The sequence below is a fragment of the Pezoporus occidentalis genome, unplaced genomic scaffold (assembly GCF_034315485.1).
Source record: "Pezoporus occidentalis ecotype Australia unplaced genomic scaffold, CSIRO_AGI_Poc_V1 ctg117, whole genome shotgun sequence".
In the NCBI taxonomy this organism is placed as follows: Eukaryota; Metazoa; Chordata; class Aves; order Psittaciformes; family Psittacidae; genus Pezoporus; species Pezoporus occidentalis.
The window spans coordinates 7,403,836-7,421,661 of NW_026912961.1; the positions used below are offsets into that span (position 1 = coordinate 7,403,836).

The 17,826-nt window shown below is 39.0% G+C and overlaps 1 protein-coding gene across 3 annotated transcripts in view; it reads left to right on the plus strand.

Moving 5' to 3' along the window:
• Positions 1–17,826, plus strand: part of PCSK5 (proprotein convertase subtilisin/kexin type 5) — a 260,279-nt gene that overhangs the window by 177,874 nt on the left and 64,579 nt on the right. For 2 of the 3 annotated variants that reach the window (XM_062641593.1, XM_062641602.1), the window contains exons 14-20: positions 4,124–4,267; positions 5,795–5,897; positions 6,450–6,643; positions 8,067–8,151; positions 13,295–13,392; positions 13,953–14,082; positions 15,052–15,167. In XM_062641593.1, coding sequence (XP_062497577.1) covers positions 4,124–4,267; positions 5,795–5,897; positions 6,450–6,643; positions 8,067–8,151; positions 13,295–13,392; positions 13,953–14,082; positions 15,052–15,167 — 870 coding nt within the window. Of the gene's footprint in view, positions 1–4,123; positions 4,268–5,794; positions 5,898–6,449; positions 6,644–8,066; positions 8,152–13,294; positions 13,393–13,952; positions 14,083–15,051; positions 15,168–17,043; positions 17,586–17,826 lie in introns of those variants that run through there. The other variant, XM_062641612.1, reaches the window with a different exon arrangement.

The following is a 17,826-nucleotide window of genomic DNA, read 5'->3' on the forward strand; positions in this document are numbered from 1 at the left end:
ATCCTGCTTAGATAAATTTTTGTCTAAAAAAATCTAACACACAGACAAGTTTCACTCCACTGCTGTTGAAGTTGACAGAATTGAATGAGAGTTTTACTTCTTTATTTCTGCTCTTCATTAGCTGAATTATGCTGGTTTTAATGCAGCAGATGGCCACATAGCCAGTCTCTCTGCCTGTCTCATATTCTCTTATTGCCTGTCTCAGTTGCCTGCATAACCTGAATTTTTTAGAGTGCTAAACCAGCTGTCATAAGCCAGAATTTTTAAAACCTGTTATGTAACATGAGGCCAACAAGTCCCCATTGAAGACTGAGATAATCAGTGTGATTTTCAAAATTGCTGAGCAGTGAACAACTCTTCATTAAAGTCTGTGGTAACTCTGGGGTGGCCAGTGCTATTTAAAAGTAAATATACTCAAGTGTTTAACTTGAAGAACAGCATCTTGAAAATCTTGATTATCATCCTCTAGAGCTCTGGAAGAAAAAAACATCATAGCTGGTGCTTCAGTTTTCAAGTAATTTTATCTGCAGTGATCAATTCTCACCATGGTTTTGCAGTGGTGAAAGGTTCTTAGCTAAGTGATGTTAATTGCACCAGTAAATGCAGAGCAAAATTCACAGTACATTAAAAAGCAGTATTCATTAAAAGTACTTGGAAAAGCAGCCGTAGACTATGAGCAGAACTGTTCAGGGATTTGGGGACGTTTGGTGTTTGTGGGTTTGTTTTAATTTGATAGAAGGAAGGTATTAAACAAGTAATTTAATTTTAATCAGATTACTGAAAAGATAAAAATCAATTATTTTCAACTGTATCTTGCAGTTGTTATTCCTGATACAGCCGGGAATGTCTCTGGATGTTCTCAAGTACAGTTTAGGGTAGCTTTTCTGCCTTTGTGTGAACTGGAACCCAGTTCCCTAGCACACTCCCTGTATTAAAGCCTACAAGTGAGGTAGCATGGAGCCATTTTGCAAACTTCATCAGGGCTATTCTCCAAACAGCTTTTGCAGTCCTTTTATGTCACTAGGACAGTGTAAAAGTGGCCAACTACATTTCCAGCTTTACACTTTAAAGCCTGTTCCTTCACACTCCTGTTTTACGTATATAGTTGTAAAGGTCTTGCTGGCTTACTTATTTTAATACATTATATGTACTCTTCTCACTGCTAGAGTTGCTAATCTCAAGGAACAGATTGCTTTTGCTCTTGTGAGGAGTAAGTCCTAAAGACTTAGCTGTAGAAGAAAGGGGCCAGTAAAGCCAGAGGATGTGGAGAAGGTAGACTTCTCCAGCCAAGGGTTGTGGAGGAAGCTGGTACACTAAAATAATTGTGCTGAAGGGTTTACTCTTTACTTTCTTTCAACTGCAATGAAACACTACTTGAGGCTGGTTTTGCATGCATTTGGATTTCACAAGATGCAGTGTGGTTGTATTTGGTTGTAGTATGGTTGTATTTGGATCCTGGATCACTGTATACGGTCTAGTAATAAGTGCCCAAAATTTCTAGAGCCCTGTGATGGGCACTGTCTGGTAACACTTCTGTTCAGAAAGACTTGAAAGTGCCTACCATTTATTAGTGGCAGATAAACTCTGTTGTTTGCATATGTTGGGGTTAGTCACCTCGCTGAGTTAACAAAAGGTGCTTAAACATAATTTATAGTGCCTCACTAGTTTATCACCATAGCCTGCAGTTTATCAGTGATATTACCATCATGCCTGTTTCTTTTTTCTATTGAGTGCATGTGTTTGTTTAGCTATTGAAAGGTCTTATAATTAGGGGCTGCAGTTTTCCTGTAATCAAATTGAGAACAAAGAGCCAACATGTCATCATATCCCTACATTGGCAAGGTAATGCCACATCTGTTACCTGTAAAAAAATTCAGGGTCCAGTTCATAAAAGTAGTGCATGTGATTTCTGCACTTAATTCTGTAGTTTATGGAGGTAGACATGTGCTTGCTGTGAAACACTGTGATACACTCTTTCTCCTATACATACAATATCAGATCTCTGTTACATACTAAATACAAGCAGAGTAAAGAATTATTCTAGCCAAGATAAATGATGGAATCAGCCAGAAATGGGGAAAGATTTTGGCTCAAATGTGCACACTTTATTCATTATAGAAGTGTAAGTATATATACTTAGTTATTGAAATATTTTCATTGTGCAAATTAAACCTGCCTTGAGGCAGACTTCATTTATTTGCTGGCAAGTTACATGAATTTTTCCCCTTTATTGACTGAACCATTCTTAAAAGGCAGCTGATCTTCTGAAAGAACCTGCAGTATTTCCCTATTTTGCTGCCCTTTTGCACCAGTTCTTCCTGCAATAATGTTAGTACAAGCCCTTCCGAGAGTATGAAGCCTGGACAAAATATGCTGTGCCTGAGGAGCATCTTTATGTGTGGTTATTTTCAGTGGGTCCTTGTAAATACCTTTTTTCTTCTAGTGTGCAGCATTTTTACCAATGTTCTGGAAGAAGTCTAAAATCAAGCCTTAGTTTAGTGATCTTCGGAGCATAATAGTGACAAGGATGAAAAGATCTGAATGACTTAGCAAAACACTTGTTTTTTTGATTGCATACAATATATCATGGTCTGTATGCTGTAGAAGGGGGTTAAAACACAGGAAGGATAGAAACTGTATGTGGAGAAGCAGCACTTCAAAAAGGCTGTAGAGATGACTGTGTATCTGGTTAAAAATGAACTCCCTGTGTGACTTAATTTCCTAAAAACAAAAGTGCCCTGAAGGACCCAGCTGAATCGCTCTAAAGAACATTGAGAGGTAGCTTGATCACCACATATCTATACAGGAAGAAAATATGTGATTTGGGCATTTTTAACCTAGTGGTGACTAAAGAGGCTGTGCACTAGAGGCAGGAAAAGACAAATTGAAAATACAGTGCATGCAGGTTTACAGCCAAGGTAATCAGCCACTAGTTTGGCAGTAGATATAGTGGGCTCTTCATCAGTTAATTTTTTTAAATCAAGATTGAATGTCTCTTTAAAAACAGTAATGGTTTGATGTAGCTGTGAAAAGTTGAAAGTTGCTGTGTGAAACAACTGTCTTGTGACATAGCCTCTTGCCTATAGTTTTTTCTCAACAACTGAGAATAGAGCAGAGGAGGTTTCAAGTGAAATGTAGAAATTTCTGTCCCAGAAAGATTAAATTGGTTTGGCACGAGACAGAGACAAAACAGAGATTCCTGTCTTTAAGCCCAGGGCTTAAAGGAGTTGGGCTATCATCTGTCAGGTAGTAGTTTTGCTTGTTGTTGCTTACTGCTTGAAGGATGAATGTAAAAGCAGAGACAATGTATTGCCTTGGTCATGTCAATGGATGATACCAAATGACATTGGAAAAAGTACAAGAAATCACTTGTAAAGGTCAGAGTAGTTTGCTTGCGCAGGTTGAAAAGGTCCAAGCAAACAGTATGGAAGCTCAAATTATTACCATTAAAATGAAAAAAAAAGAGGAAGATTTACCTTCACCAGGTAGTATAGACAGAAAGGTAGGAACTGGAAATTCACACTTTGTAGGAGGCAGCATGAGCTGATGGCTTGACACATATTTAACTTTTCATTCTTCCCACAAAAAAACTTGCCAAAAAGTCAAATAATGCTCCATGTAGGCAACCATTTTTTTATTTCTTCACTCAAGTAGCGCGAGGATAAAATATTAGTGATGAACACAGAAAATGCAGTGATATGTCTGCCAAAATAAGTAAGAAATTGTGCTGGTTTGGGAGGGGACACTCATGTACTTCACGGAGATTTTAAATGTAGCTGTTTCGTGTTCATTGGTTGAAAACCATATACATTTTCCAAATAACTGTATGGCCAAAGAGTGTGTTGTTTATTGTTTGTATTGAATTCAACCTGTGGTGTAAACTTTTTACTAGACCTACAACAAGCTGGAGCACAATGAAGAGATCATGTAAAAATCTGATTGAAGAAAGTGTGCTTTCTCAGTTTATAGTGAAGCAGTGATTACACTATCCATATTAAACTGAAGATACTTCCTTGAAAAGTGTTTTCCATACATGCTCACAAATTCATGTTAACAAGGGATATGGTCTGTAACACACAGAAAATCTAAATGGTTTCTAAAAATAGATTTTAAATACTTCTAGGCAAATTGAAAGAGTGGTCCTTGGTACTGTATGGAACATCAATCCAGCCTTACTCACCAAGAAATGATTTTCCAAAAGTGGAAAGAGTGCGCTCTAGTCCAGTTGAAGACCCTACAGAAGATTATGGAACAGATGACTATTCAGGTGTGTACATTCTGTTACTCTGATTGTGCCTTCACAGAATATGTAGTGGGTTGAAGGAGTGCCCTGAGACTCTGCATACATAAAATATTAGCGAACTGGATTCTTAATTTAAGGTCAGAACTATTTGTTTCATAATTTAGATATTGTCATTTTATCCATAAGACTTTGTAAGCATAGAGTTACATATTTTTTAAGCTACATTTAATATAGTATGAAGAATGCACTGCTTTTCATATAAGTATATAAAAATATACATTCATACACATATATACAATATATTCATATATACAATATATTCATATATACAGTATAGTCATATACATATATACAAAAGTGTATATTAAGAACATTATCTTCTACATCTGTATTGTTTCTTACTTAGCCCTACAGAATTTTTTCAACCTTACCATTAGTCTTTAATAGAACGAGCTTTTTGGCACTGCAAAGTATGTCAAGTTGGTAGTTTCCTATATGTATTCCAACATGAGGAGCATCATGTAGATGGTTAGGGCTGATGAATCTGAAGTATTGCTTTGGTAAGCAAACAGCAGGACAAAGTTCAGTTTAGAAGTTTCTGTTATTACAGTCTCCTGCACAGTATGTCAGACCCACAGTTCCGATTTAGATTAAGAACTGCTGAACTCTTTATTGTGGTCGGTGATGAAACACTACTTTCTCTGCTGCAAAGGTCACTAAGTTCTTAAGTTTCTGTATGAAGCAAACTCACTTTATTTCAAGTTTACCTGATGTTAGGATAAATTTCAAGGTGGCTGTCAAACTCAAGACATTTCATTCATGAGAGAGCGGTGATCCTGAATGTTACAACTTCACCCATGGGTTTTGTTCATCTACGTAAAGGCAGGAGTTGATGGTTTTCTCCTTGCACAGCAGAAAGGACCTATTTGAAAACTGTGAACATAGAATCATAGAATATCTTGAGTTGAAAGGGATATATGGGTTGTCAAGTCTAACATGAGATGGAAGACTTGCTAATCAACAAGTAATAGGTAAGGTTTTGCAGCATGTAGCAGCTCAGAGCAAATCACATCTACGCCTTTGTACCTGGTTCAATTGGGTTGCAGTAGCCAACTGAACCAATTGTTATCCAGCTGGTAACCAGAGTGGTAGCCACTGATCATGTTGTTCATCATTTATGTTGACCTGCTTGTTTTAAGTGATTTTGCAAATAATTCCTCATTATGAAACAGAAGCCCTTACACATTTCTGAATAAAATTCAGAATGATTTGTCACTTATTAGGAAAGCATCTGTTTGGATCCAGAAATAGATTCTGTGATAGATTCTATGGAGAATGCCACACTTGCTAGAAATCTACTGAGACCAGGATTTGCAAGGTCTTTTCGTACTAAAAATCTCTTTTTGGTGCAGCCAAATTTCAGTTTGGAATTCACATCAAATAGGGAAACAAAGTGGTTGCAATATACATTAAAATAATATGTTTTAAGGGTGCTAAGTACTAAATGAAAAGTTTTAATCCCTTCTCCCCCTGTGTCTGGTTTTGTTACAGGTCCCTGTAATGCAGAATGCAGTAAAGTAGGATGTGATGGTCCAGGACCAGATCATTGTACTGACTGTCTGCACTACTACTACAAATCTAAGAACAACACGCGGTAAGACCAGGAGAAAAATATCTTTACTTCATAGGTTTCTTAATATATAGCTTAAGTTCCTTTCCTCTCTATTTGCTGCAGTCATGGATAATTCATTTGCCAATGAATTTGACAAATTTTCTTAGGATTTGAAAACAAAACCCAGTTAATCAGAAATTAAAGTACAGCCTTTGAACGCCCTTCTCTGATTATTTCCCCATGTCTAGATTATTTTTTCATGAAACTGTATATGCATATATATATAAAACTGTGATAACAACTACAGCTTCTGTGATTGAGTTTGAACAAGATAGGAAGAAATGTAGACGGTTAAAAATTATATTGTATGACTGTCTGACAAAGCATTTGCCAGTGAGATAGCATATTTAGTAGGGAAATAGATGGATGAGGCAGCTTGATGCAATACTTTGGAGGGTTACATCTTAGTGAACACGTGATCGCTAGAAAAAACAGTAATGCTGAGAAATATTTCTGCTTGGCAGTCATGGTCCAGGAATGTAGTGGCAGGTTATTTCATTAATGACTCTGCCTTCTCTTCCCCGCTGTCTGCAGGATCTGTGTTTCCACCTGCCCACCTGGTCACTACAATGCAGACAAGAAACGCTGTAAAAAGTGCTCACCCAACTGTGAAACCTGTGTTGGAGGCCATAGTGACCAATGCATGACCTGTAAATCCGGCTACTACCTGAATGAAGTAACCAATAGCTGTATTACCAACTGCCCTGATGGGTTTTACCTGGATAAGAGTTAGTATTTCTTGTTGTTTCTTTACTGTGGCTACAGAATTTGGTCTGGAGACGTTGCTGGAATACTTACAAGCAGGAAAAGTGTATGGTGATTCATCTATCTCTTATTCTATTCCTCTTATTAAATTGTTGCCAGGTGTGATCAAGAATCTGCTCAAATATCTTCCTTTATTTTAAAAGACGGTAGCAGAAGGAGGGCAGTTCAAGAGCAAGTCAGCTGCAGGACAGAGCAGGTTGTCACTACTCCAGAAAGCAACAGGCAGCATGCACATTCTGAACATGAGGCATTCTCTATTTCTCCAAATTCAAATGACATGGTGTCAGATAGAAGAGAAAGCTGCAGAATCGACAATGGGCACTGATCTGGAATTCTAATTAAAATAGGCGCCTTAGATGCAAAATGTTGTTGCAGTTAATGTTTTTGACAGACCTACATACCTGCAGTGATGTAATGACCCAAGAGCATTAATCCTCTGCTATGTGAGACACCTGCCTTCAGTTTCCTCCTGTGATTGCCAAGTAGACTGCCTGTGTTTAATTTTCAGCTTTGGCTAGCAAAAGTATTTAGACATATATTCAAACATGTGCTTAAAACTGCAATGACTTTGGCCACATTGGTAGAAGATAAATATATGCTCAGGAGCTTTTTCATCTAGGTACCTTAACCTTTTGCTTTCTGCATCATGAAGCTTTGTGTTCATTTTCGAGAATTAGTAAAAACAGGTACTAATTTAATTCTTCCATTTTTCACTGCATGAAAACTACAGTAAAGAGAATTCCTTTACACCCAGTTAAGAGGGACAGATGAAAATTTAGGATTAAATGGGAACATCAGATTTTTCTTCTCAGAAAGGTACATGGCACTGCATCTCAAAAGAGAGCAGGTCCGAAGAGAGAGAGAGACATCTTTTAAAATAGGGAGCTCTTGACATGAAAAGGCAGGTGTTAAGTAATTTATATGTTGACTGTGTTAAGATCAGACCTGTTCATGCAGGTGTGTCTTTCAGCTCCAAATCAGGAAGACAGGACATGCTGCTTGAATGGCAAGTGTAAAAGGGAAATTGCAGGATGGTCTTTGGAACACAGGCAGTCATTTCTGCATATCACTGCTATATGAAAAGATGATTTAAGTCCATATTATAAATAGTTAATGTAAATCTTTTAACGTTTATAAAGATTTTTAATGACCTCAAAGCATCTTTCTCAGGGTACAACTATAACTTCAAATGTTTAGAAATAGATTAAACCATTTGATATTTGATGGGAAAAGCTAATGATAGGCAGAATTTAGCTACTCTAGTCTAGCTTGTTGTTTCCCTTCCTAATGTCAAGCTAGAAAGAAGTAAGTTGTGTAATAATATGTCCATATAGTTTTATTAAACTGACCAAGGTCTTCTGGGCTGTTATCTTTTTCTCTTTGTAGATAAGATTGTTTGCCGAAAATGTAGTGAAAACTGTAAGACATGTGTTGAATACCAAATCTGCACAGAATGCAAACATGGCCTAAGGTAAGGAGATGATGGATGTCGCTAAACACCGTACCTGAAGAGGTCTACAAGGTTGTGAATACACAATGAAGAACATCAGATAGCTATTTAACCTTGAATGGCCCTCATTTCATGTGTTTCATCACTGTTTAGGTTGTAATATAGTATTTTCTTCTACTACTGCCTGCCAGCTTGGCTAACAACAGGTTTTTAGAGGGTCTTTCATTTTAGGTAAAATAAAAAGCACAGTCATGTGGCAAGCTGGCTTCTTCACTTTTTTGACCTACAGTCAAGCATTATTTTAGCAGTAAAGCTGATAAACCATATTGATCTTTCTGATTCATTCCTGTGATGGTTTAAAAGTATTTTCTTATCTATATTGTATTTCTTCAGACATCCAGTCATTCACTTATCTCAAGTACCTCAGGCTCAATTCTATTACAGTTTAGTGTGCACATATTTTAAACAGCAGTGGGTATTTTTTCTTCATATAAGGAATTAATCATTCTTGAAACTGATAGGTAAAACCTACAAAGCAGCAGTACACATTTCAAGCTCCTTTATGAATGAAGGACCTTTTGATCCAAGCAGCAAAGGCCAGAAATCTTGTAAAATTCATGAGGGAATGAATGCTGGCTTTATGCCACAAAAAATATGAAGTCAGTATTCAGTATCTGTAGGGGGCTGTAGTTCTTCTTGCAGAATATGAGCGTTGTGCAAATGTTTTAACGTGGGCTTTTACCTTCCATCAAAGTGGATTTTCATTCTTAGTAAGAGCTGAATGTTGTTTGCCTCTAGGACATTGATAGCTGAATTCCTTTACATTTTGTAAAGGAATTCTCATTTCTGTGTATTTATGTTGCATCTAGATTTTCCAAGTGCCTGCACAAGTTTTGTTACGAATATCTATTTTTTTTAAAAGTGACCTGTTGAAAAGGAAATATGATCTAATCAGAAGGAAAGCATGGATCAGATCAGAACATTGGTCTGTTCATACTTCTGTGAAATGCAAGTATCTGCTTCCCTTTTAAAATGTTAATTGATTTGTAGTTCATGTTAAGATTTTGGAGGATTTTAATACACTCAGCATGACCTTCTGTGTAACTGAAAAATCAAATTAGTAAATTAGCTGTCTAGAAGTTCCTAGAATGAGCAAATATGCCAGGAGACCAAAGATGACATAGTTAGGGACCTTATAGGACACAGTCGCTATAGAAAAGTTATACCCACATTTTCTTCATCTCCTGGAAACTGACTTTCCCTGTCCGTTAACAGAAACAGCAGCTTGTAGCACCAGTGAAGAAAGCAGAAAAATCTATTCACTCTGAGGAGAAATCAGGACGTTAAAAAAAAAAAAAAAAAAAAAACAAACCACAAAAAACAAATTAACCCAATCTTAATGTTTTCTTGGGCAATATTAGCAAACTGAGATTGATTTTTAGTAACGTTTTGGAAAAACACCATCTGTGTGGGTGTGCCAGGTAAGTGCCTTGCAGAGCAAGGCTCCCTAGTCGTTTGAAATTTGCTGCATTTTCTTGACAGAATTATCAGTGATCAAAGTCCTGTGCAGGTCTTGGAAGAGCTGGATTCCAGTTCTGGTTCTGTTACTGGTCCATTAAACAAAAATGGGCAAATTATTAGTTCTTCCATGTATAAAAACATGATAATGCTACCTGCCTTGTAAAGCACTCCATAGACAGATAGGAAAAGCCTCACGCTCGCAGGCCCTTGTTCTCATGGGTGACTTCAACCACCCTGACATCTGTTGGAAGGACGGTACGGCCCGGCACAAGCAATCCAGGAGGTTCCTCAATTGTGTAGAAGACAACTTCCTTCTGCAAGTAATAGAGGAGCCAACAAGGAGAGGTGCCATGCTTGACCTCATGCTCACCAACAGGGAAGGGCTGGTTGGAAATGTGACGCTCCAGGGCAGCCTTGGTTGCAGTGATCATGAGATTCTCGAATTTGAGATCCTCAGGACAGTGAGAAGAGCGTGCAGCAAGCTCACTGTGCTGGACATCAAAAGAGCAGACTTTGGCCTCTTCAGGAACCCGCTTGGTAAGGTTCCATGGGATACAGCCCTAGAGGGCAGAGGGGCCAAAGACTGTTGGTTGATATTGAAGTATCACCTGCTGCAAGCTCAGAATTGTTGCATCCCAACCAGAAGGAAGTGCAGCAGGAGGCCCAGGAGACCTCCTTGGATGGATAAGAAGCTCCCAAGGAAAATTCAAATGAAAAAAGAGGCTTATAATAAGTGGAAGCAAGGACAGGTGGCATGGGAAGAGTACAGGGATGTTGTTCGGGAAGCTAGGGACCAGGTTAGGAAAGCTAAGGCCCAGTTAGAATTAAACTTAGCTAGAGGTATTAAGGATAACAGGAAGGGATTCTACAGGTACATAGCAAATAAAAAACAGACTAGGGAGAACGTAGGCCCCCTCAGGAAGCTCTCGGGAGAACTGGCTACATGGGATTTGGAGAAGGCTGAGGTTCTTAATGACTTCTTTGCCTTGGTCATCACTGCCAAAGGCTCTGACAAAACCACCCAAGTCTTGGAAAGCAGATGCAGGGACTGTGAGAATGAAGACCTTGCGCCCACTGTAGGAGAGGAACTGGTTCGAGACCATCTTAGAAATCTGAACGTGCACAAGTCCATGGGTCCTGGTGAGATCCATCTGTGGGTCCTGAAGGAGCTGGCAAATGAAGTTGTGAAGCCGCTGGCTATCATATTTGAAAAATCATGGCAGTCAGGTGAAGTTCCCAACGACTGGAAAAAGGGAAATATAACCCCCATTTTCAAGAAGGGGAAAATGGATGACCCGGAGAACTACAGACCAGTCAGTGTCACCTCTGTGCCTGGCAAAATCTTGGAGCAGATTCTCCTGGAAGGCATGCTAAATAAGGCACATGAAAACCAGCAAGGTGCTTGGTGACAGCCAGCATGGCTTCACTAAGGGGAAATCCTGCCTGACCAATTTGGTGGCCTTCTATGATGGGGCTACAGAACTGATGGACAGGGGTAGAGCAGTTGATGTCATCTACCTTGACTTGTGCAAAGCGTTCGACACTGTCCCACACGACATCCTTGTCTCTAAATTGGAGAGACATCAATTTGATGGATGGACCACTCGGTGGATAAAGAACTGGCTGGCTGGTGGCATGCAAAGTCTGGCTGGAGACCAGTAACAAGTGGTGTCCCTCAGGGATCAGTGTTGGGACCAGTCTTGTTCAACATCTTTGTCGCTGCACATGGACAGTGGGATTGAGTGCGCCCTCAGCAAGTTTGCCGATGACACCAAGCTGTGTGGTTCGATTGATACCCTGGAGGGAAGGAATGCCATCCAGAGGGACCTCGACACGCTTGTGAGGTGGGCTGATGCCAACCTCATGAAGTTTAACCATGTCAAGTGCAAGGTCCTACACCTGGGTTGGAGCAATCCCAGGCACAGCTACAGGTTGGGCAGAGAAGAGATTCAGAGCAGCCCTGCGGAGAAGGACTTGGGGGTGTTGGTTGATGAGAAAATGAACATGAGCCGGCTTCAGTGTGTGCTCACAGCCCAGAAAGCCAACCGTATCCTGGGCTGCATCAAAAGGAGTGTGACCAGCAGGTTGAGGGAGGTGATCCTGCCCCTCTACTCTGCTCTTGTGAGACCTCACCTGGAGTATTGTGTGCAGTTCTGGTGTCCTCAACATAAAAAGGACATGGAACTGTTGGAACAAGTCCAGAGAAGGGCCACAAGGATGATCAGGGGACTGGAGCACCTCCCGTATGAAGACAGGCTGAGAAAGTTGGGGCTGTTCAGCCTGGAGAAGAGAAGGCTGCATGGAGACCTCATAGCAGCCTTCCAGTATCTGAAGGGGGCCTATAGGGATGCTGGAGAGGGACTCTTCATTAGGGACTGTAGTGACAGGACAAGGGGTAACAGGTTAAAACTTAAGCAGGGGAAGTTTAGATTGGATATAAGAAGGAAATTCTTTCCTGTTAGGGTGGTGAGGCACTGGAATTGGTTGCCCAGGGAGGTTGTGAATGCTCCATCCCTGGCAGTGTTCAAGACCAGGTTGGACGAAGTCTTGGGTGATATGATTTAGCGTAAGGTGTCCCTGCCCATGGCAGGGGGGTTGGAACTAGATGATCTTAAGGTCCTTTCCAACCCTAACTATTCTATGATTCTGTTCTATGATTCTATGTGTGAGTGGGGAAAAATAAAAAGAAAGCAGGAGTTGTTAGATGTGTTGAATGTCTAATTTGCTTATTTTTATTTTCTTTTTCTAAATTGGGACCATATACACTCTTGAAAATTTCCAGTGGTGCTGAGCACACATTTGCTGGATCCAGTCTGTATAACAGGGTTTTCACTCACTCAAGGTAGCAATCCCCAGAGCTGAAGAGCATATTTAGAGAAAGAAATTGGATGAAAGCTGAAGTTCTACTGAAGATGGCAAACCTGGCAGAAAAGTCCTGTCTTAAGAGGGAAAAAAAATGCAACACAACAAAACAACCATAAACCCCAACAGCTGTAGGAACCTTATAGCATGAAAAGCACAAACAGCTACTTAGAGAGAAGCACGGAAATGTGACTCTATGCTATTTCTTTTTTTCTGTTACTCACTCTTTTGTGCTCTCTTCAAAGCGCCCTCAGGGAGAGCACTTCCAACTGTAATCTTGACAAATCTCCCCAGCTACACTGAACTGCCATTCAGTGAGGAGGTTCCAAAGGGAACTGCTATTGCAGAAAGAGGTGGTGATTGCCTTCACTGTGGATGCGTTCTTAAACTGTGCTGTAGCGTAACATCAGGAAATGCTGCAGGTCTTTTCAAGAGAAGCATGAGATCTTGTAAACAAGTCCCTTAGCATTATTTTCTTAATACAGGAATGCTGACCCTGTGAGAAACTCCTTGTGGGTAATTGAATTTTACATGCGTGAATTTTTAGTACTCTTTGGTATTGTTCGTTTTCTTCCTGTCCCCTACTACTTGGTAGTATTTACAAAAAGTGTGTAAGATTGTTGTCTCTAAATTCATAAAATATTACCAATGAAGGAATCTGGTGAATCTAAGATATTGATTATTCTTTTATTAAAAGATAATTACTGGTTTGTGCATGACCTTGTTGTCCTCTGTTGCTGTTACCTGCCCAAACACTGTCCTTTTTTCCTTTTTCTAATAGTTTGCATGGCACTAAATGTGCTATCCGCTGTGAAGAAGGAAAATACCATAATGGTAAAGAATGTGAACCATGTCACCGTTCCTGTGCAACATGTGCAGGTACACCACTGACATTTGTCTGCATCATTTCCTTTCCTCTATGTTTTTAGCTCTGATTATATTCTACTATGTCACACTTACAGTTCAACGGGATTGTTTACATTTAAAAGCTTAATTCTCTTGACAGTTCATACATATATTTTCAATACAGCAAACTTCCTTGGGCTAACATGAAAATCTAAGTTTTCTAATTGAAAATGTGTATAAAAGCTTTTCTTTTTTTTTCTTATTTTTTACCTTTCTCCTCCCTCCCCCTGCCATTAGTAGAGTTTATTCTGATTTCCAGTAATGCCCTCCATTTTCTTTCTTTGATGTAATGATATATTTTGTGTGACCTTCAGAACTACCAACAGCCATTTCTTTCAGAAAAACATATACTGAAATTATGTAGTTGTTTATTCAAGCCACATACGTTTATTGCTTGATGCTGCTGTTTGAAAGAAAGGCAGGTAAAAATACAGTCTCTAAAATTATAAGGTTTTGCCACCATTAAAGGTGGTGTCTGTTAGACAATAAAAGGAACTAGCCAGTAATACAGTGTGTTTTCTCTCTGGTTTAAGGTGCTGGAGTAGATGCCTGTATAAACTGCACACAAGGTTATTTTATGGAAGATGGAAGATGTGTGCAGTCCTGTAGTAGTGGTTATTACCTTGATCACTCTACTGAAAGTGGATACAAAAGCTGCAAGAGGTATCATCAGTGGCTAATGTGTGTCGGATGTTTGGCAGTATATTAGCTATTCCTGTGTTGAAGAAGATAATGCTTATAAGAACATAACACCACTACTGACTTAAAAAAAATAAAAAAATAATGTATTGCATGCTATGCAAATGAAGGAAGACTTTCGGTTTGGGGTTTGGTCTTTTAGAGTTATATTCATGCAGGTCTTCTAAAAGTGTTTTTTCTTATACATATATGTGTGTCCTTCACTTTAAAAGAATAGTGAGAATATATGTAGATATGCATAGGCATGTTTTATATTTATAAATCTGGTAGAGGATCTCAGTTTCTTAGTAATAAACAAAAATAGTCAGAATAGTGGGGGTTATTACAAGTTAATCATTATTTTCAGGGACCATTCCACAAACATGGCACAAGTGTATCACCAGACTACTATCCAGAAAAGTTCACCTGACTCTGTGTACAAATGTGTGGATAAATCTTGGACAAGGCTGAGCTGTGGAAGGAAGGGACATTTTTTCCATTCCATTCTTTATTAAACAAATACCATTTGTTGCCCTTTGGAATCACTTATTATTCACTCACATTGAGTTCACGACAGGAAGGGAATCACCCTGTGTTACAGTTTTACACACACGAAAAAATTTACTTCCAACGAAAATACGATGGAAGCAGAAGGCTGATGAAAAAGACTGGGCAGCAGGTCAGTTGTTTTCGTCCTGTGGCTTTAGCTCATGTCTTGCTGACGTTTGTATGTACAATCAGCTTAATGCTTTTGTTGATTACTTCTGCATAGTTCCAGAATACTAGACTAATACAGCTATTTAGTAAAAAGTGGATGGAGGAAAGAGGCAGGGGTAGTTAATTACTTTTAATTATTAATAGAGCAGTTGATACCTTTAGAAACAAGCCCTTTGCAATACAGAAGAGGGCTCCTGTGATGAGGTCACAAGACCAACTCCTGTCACTGTCTTTCAGATGTGATGCCAGCTGTTTGGATTGCAGTGGTCAAGGAGAAAGAAACTGTACAAGCTGTCCAAGCGGCTATAACCTGGACACCGGTGTCTGCGTGGTGGGAACAGTCTGCAAGGATGGTGAGTGAAATATATCTGAAGACATTCATTTTACCACTACCATCTTCTTTTACATGTATGGGTTGGTTTGGTCTATTTCTTTTATTTTGTTACAGTCTTGATTTGAGGCATACATAAGGTCTTAATTTTTTCAGTCTTATGAAAAGGAGGAAGCTACATGTGCATGTATTAACAAGATTAGTCACATCCATTTTACCTGAATGTTCCTAAAATAATTTCCCCCCTGCCAACAACCTACTTTTCCTTCCTTATCTGTTTTTCAAAAGCCATTGCTTTCAAAAGGTTTTTATCTAAAGACCCTGATGTAGTAGCAATAGAATCACTATTATCTATTTTTCCACTTTAAACTGTGAAAATGCTGGTAAGTAGAAAGGATTTTAAATACCTGTAGTGTTGCTTGAATTATGTGAAAGGGTAATGAGGACAAAAGAATTCTGAAATAAGGAGCACCCAATTTGTGGTGATCTGAACTTTCTCTGAAGTTCAAATCTCCACTTGTTCAAAGTTCAAAGTTCAAATCTCTCACTTGTGTGACTTTTCCTCTGAAAAGTTTTCTGTGGCAATCAATACAGCATTCTTATTGCATATGATTGGCATAATTTTTCACTAATATTCATTCCTTTCAAATGTCACAATTACAGAGATACTCAGATAACATCTTGCTTCCCTAAAAATGTTACTATGTGAATTGCTTCTAGATACAGCCCAAAAACTGCAGTTCAACAGGAAAATCATACCAGAACAAAGTCCAATGTTAAGCCATATGGAAGATACCTGACATCAGATGTACAAAAAGCTGACAATGACTCTTGGCTCCAGCTCATTTCTGCTGGCTTTAGTAAGAATTTTACCAAAGGCATTAAAAAAAAAAAAAAAAAAAGGCTGCAGGTCCGAGTCTTGTTTCCATGGACCTTTACAGCTCCTGCTGGAATTCAGGCCCTCAAACTTTGACAAGTATCCTGTCTTTCATAAACTTACATTATAGGTACTGGTCATGAGGCCTTTTCACGTCATTGTAATCTAGAGCAAGTCCAGAGAAAGTGAGATACAGATGGATAAATGAAGAGGAAGTGTAACGCTATGAGTTTTGACTAACCACCATCTCAATCGAATTCTGCAGTGCAGATATTTGGTGTACCAGTTTGGTCTTTTAATATGGCTGGATAAATCTGTCCTCATTTGTACACTTTCAAGTTCAGTCAGATACAAATGTAGTTGCCCACAACTGGGGACACCATATCTCACCATGGTCTCTCTGATTCTTCAAGTGCAGCTGCCATGAAAGGGAAAGACCAGTGTGTGGGCCTTCAGGCATTTGCAATGCACTGCACAGGATCCCACCATACAGCACATGTTCTCAATAGACTAAGATAGGCAAGGAAAGTTCGGAAGAATGTTTTCTGTTAATTTACAAAGCACAGAGGGCCTCATTTCTTTATGAAGATGACAATAGAGCACTGGTTACTAGTCTCACTAACACTATAGGAATTTCATTTCTGTTGAAAAAGTTTTATTCTTTTTTCTTGGTTTGACTGTTTTATTCTTTTCATTCATAACAATTAAGAACAAATTTCTTTGCTGTAAATATCACTGTTTTCTAATTATTCTCTTTCTAATCTTTTTTTCCTTTTCACAAATGGATACCAATCATTCCCTCTCGGACTACACAATATCTCTTCCTGAAAAAAATAAAATAAAAAAATGCTGTTGACTGAAATTCCTTTTGATGGACCAAATTTCCTACTTGCTACCTGCTCCTGAATGGTCTCTTCAACCAAATCTGCCTGTCTGACCAATTAAACCTTCCTCCGTTGTACACGCCATGCTCTCCAAACCTTCAACCTCCCCTTCTTCTCTTGCTGCTGCCTCCTGGAAGCCACGGAAGAGTCCTGGGCCGAGGGAGGATTCTGTATGCTGGTGAAAAAGAACAATCTCTGCCAGCGGAAAGTGCTTCAGCAGTTATGTTGCAGAACATGTACGCACAAGGGGTGAACTGACACCTCCCAGCATCCTCCTGCTCCTGTAGACTTATAGATTAATCTGTATTATTGAAAAAGGAAAAAAGAAAAAAAGAAAAAAAAAGCCACCTCTCTCTCTCCCTGCCTCTTTGTCTGGGGAGATGGTGAACTGTTTGTTGGAACTTAAATGGAAAAACTACAACACGCCTACCTTTCATAACTGGGTGTCTAGAGCTGAGCATCCAGAATCACAGAGTCAGTATTGTGTGACCAAAGCATTTGATGCCAAAATTAACATTTTAACCCATGATTTGATTTCCTGTCAACCTTGGGATTATTCCTGTTTTTTGAAGGTCCTTTTTCTTCCCTTTTTTCCTGCTTCTTTCCCCTTGAGATGTTTAAAGAGTGTTTTAAGAATACAACACAAGTTTACATGGATTAAAACTAAACTATAGAAAAATGTATGCATTAGTCTTTTTTGTGCTGTGTGTATTGACAGGGGGAACTTGAGTTCCTGAGGGGATCAAAAACATCATTAGCTGCAGGACTAAGTTCTGCCCCTTTTGTAACAGTATTTAAAGAAATGAAAGTAAACATTTCTGCACACGTCTTTTCTTACTTCCTCCGCTGTGTGCTGGTTTTTGTATCACATGCAGTATGTATATATGTTCGCCCAAAATGTGGTTTTGGTCATATAGATT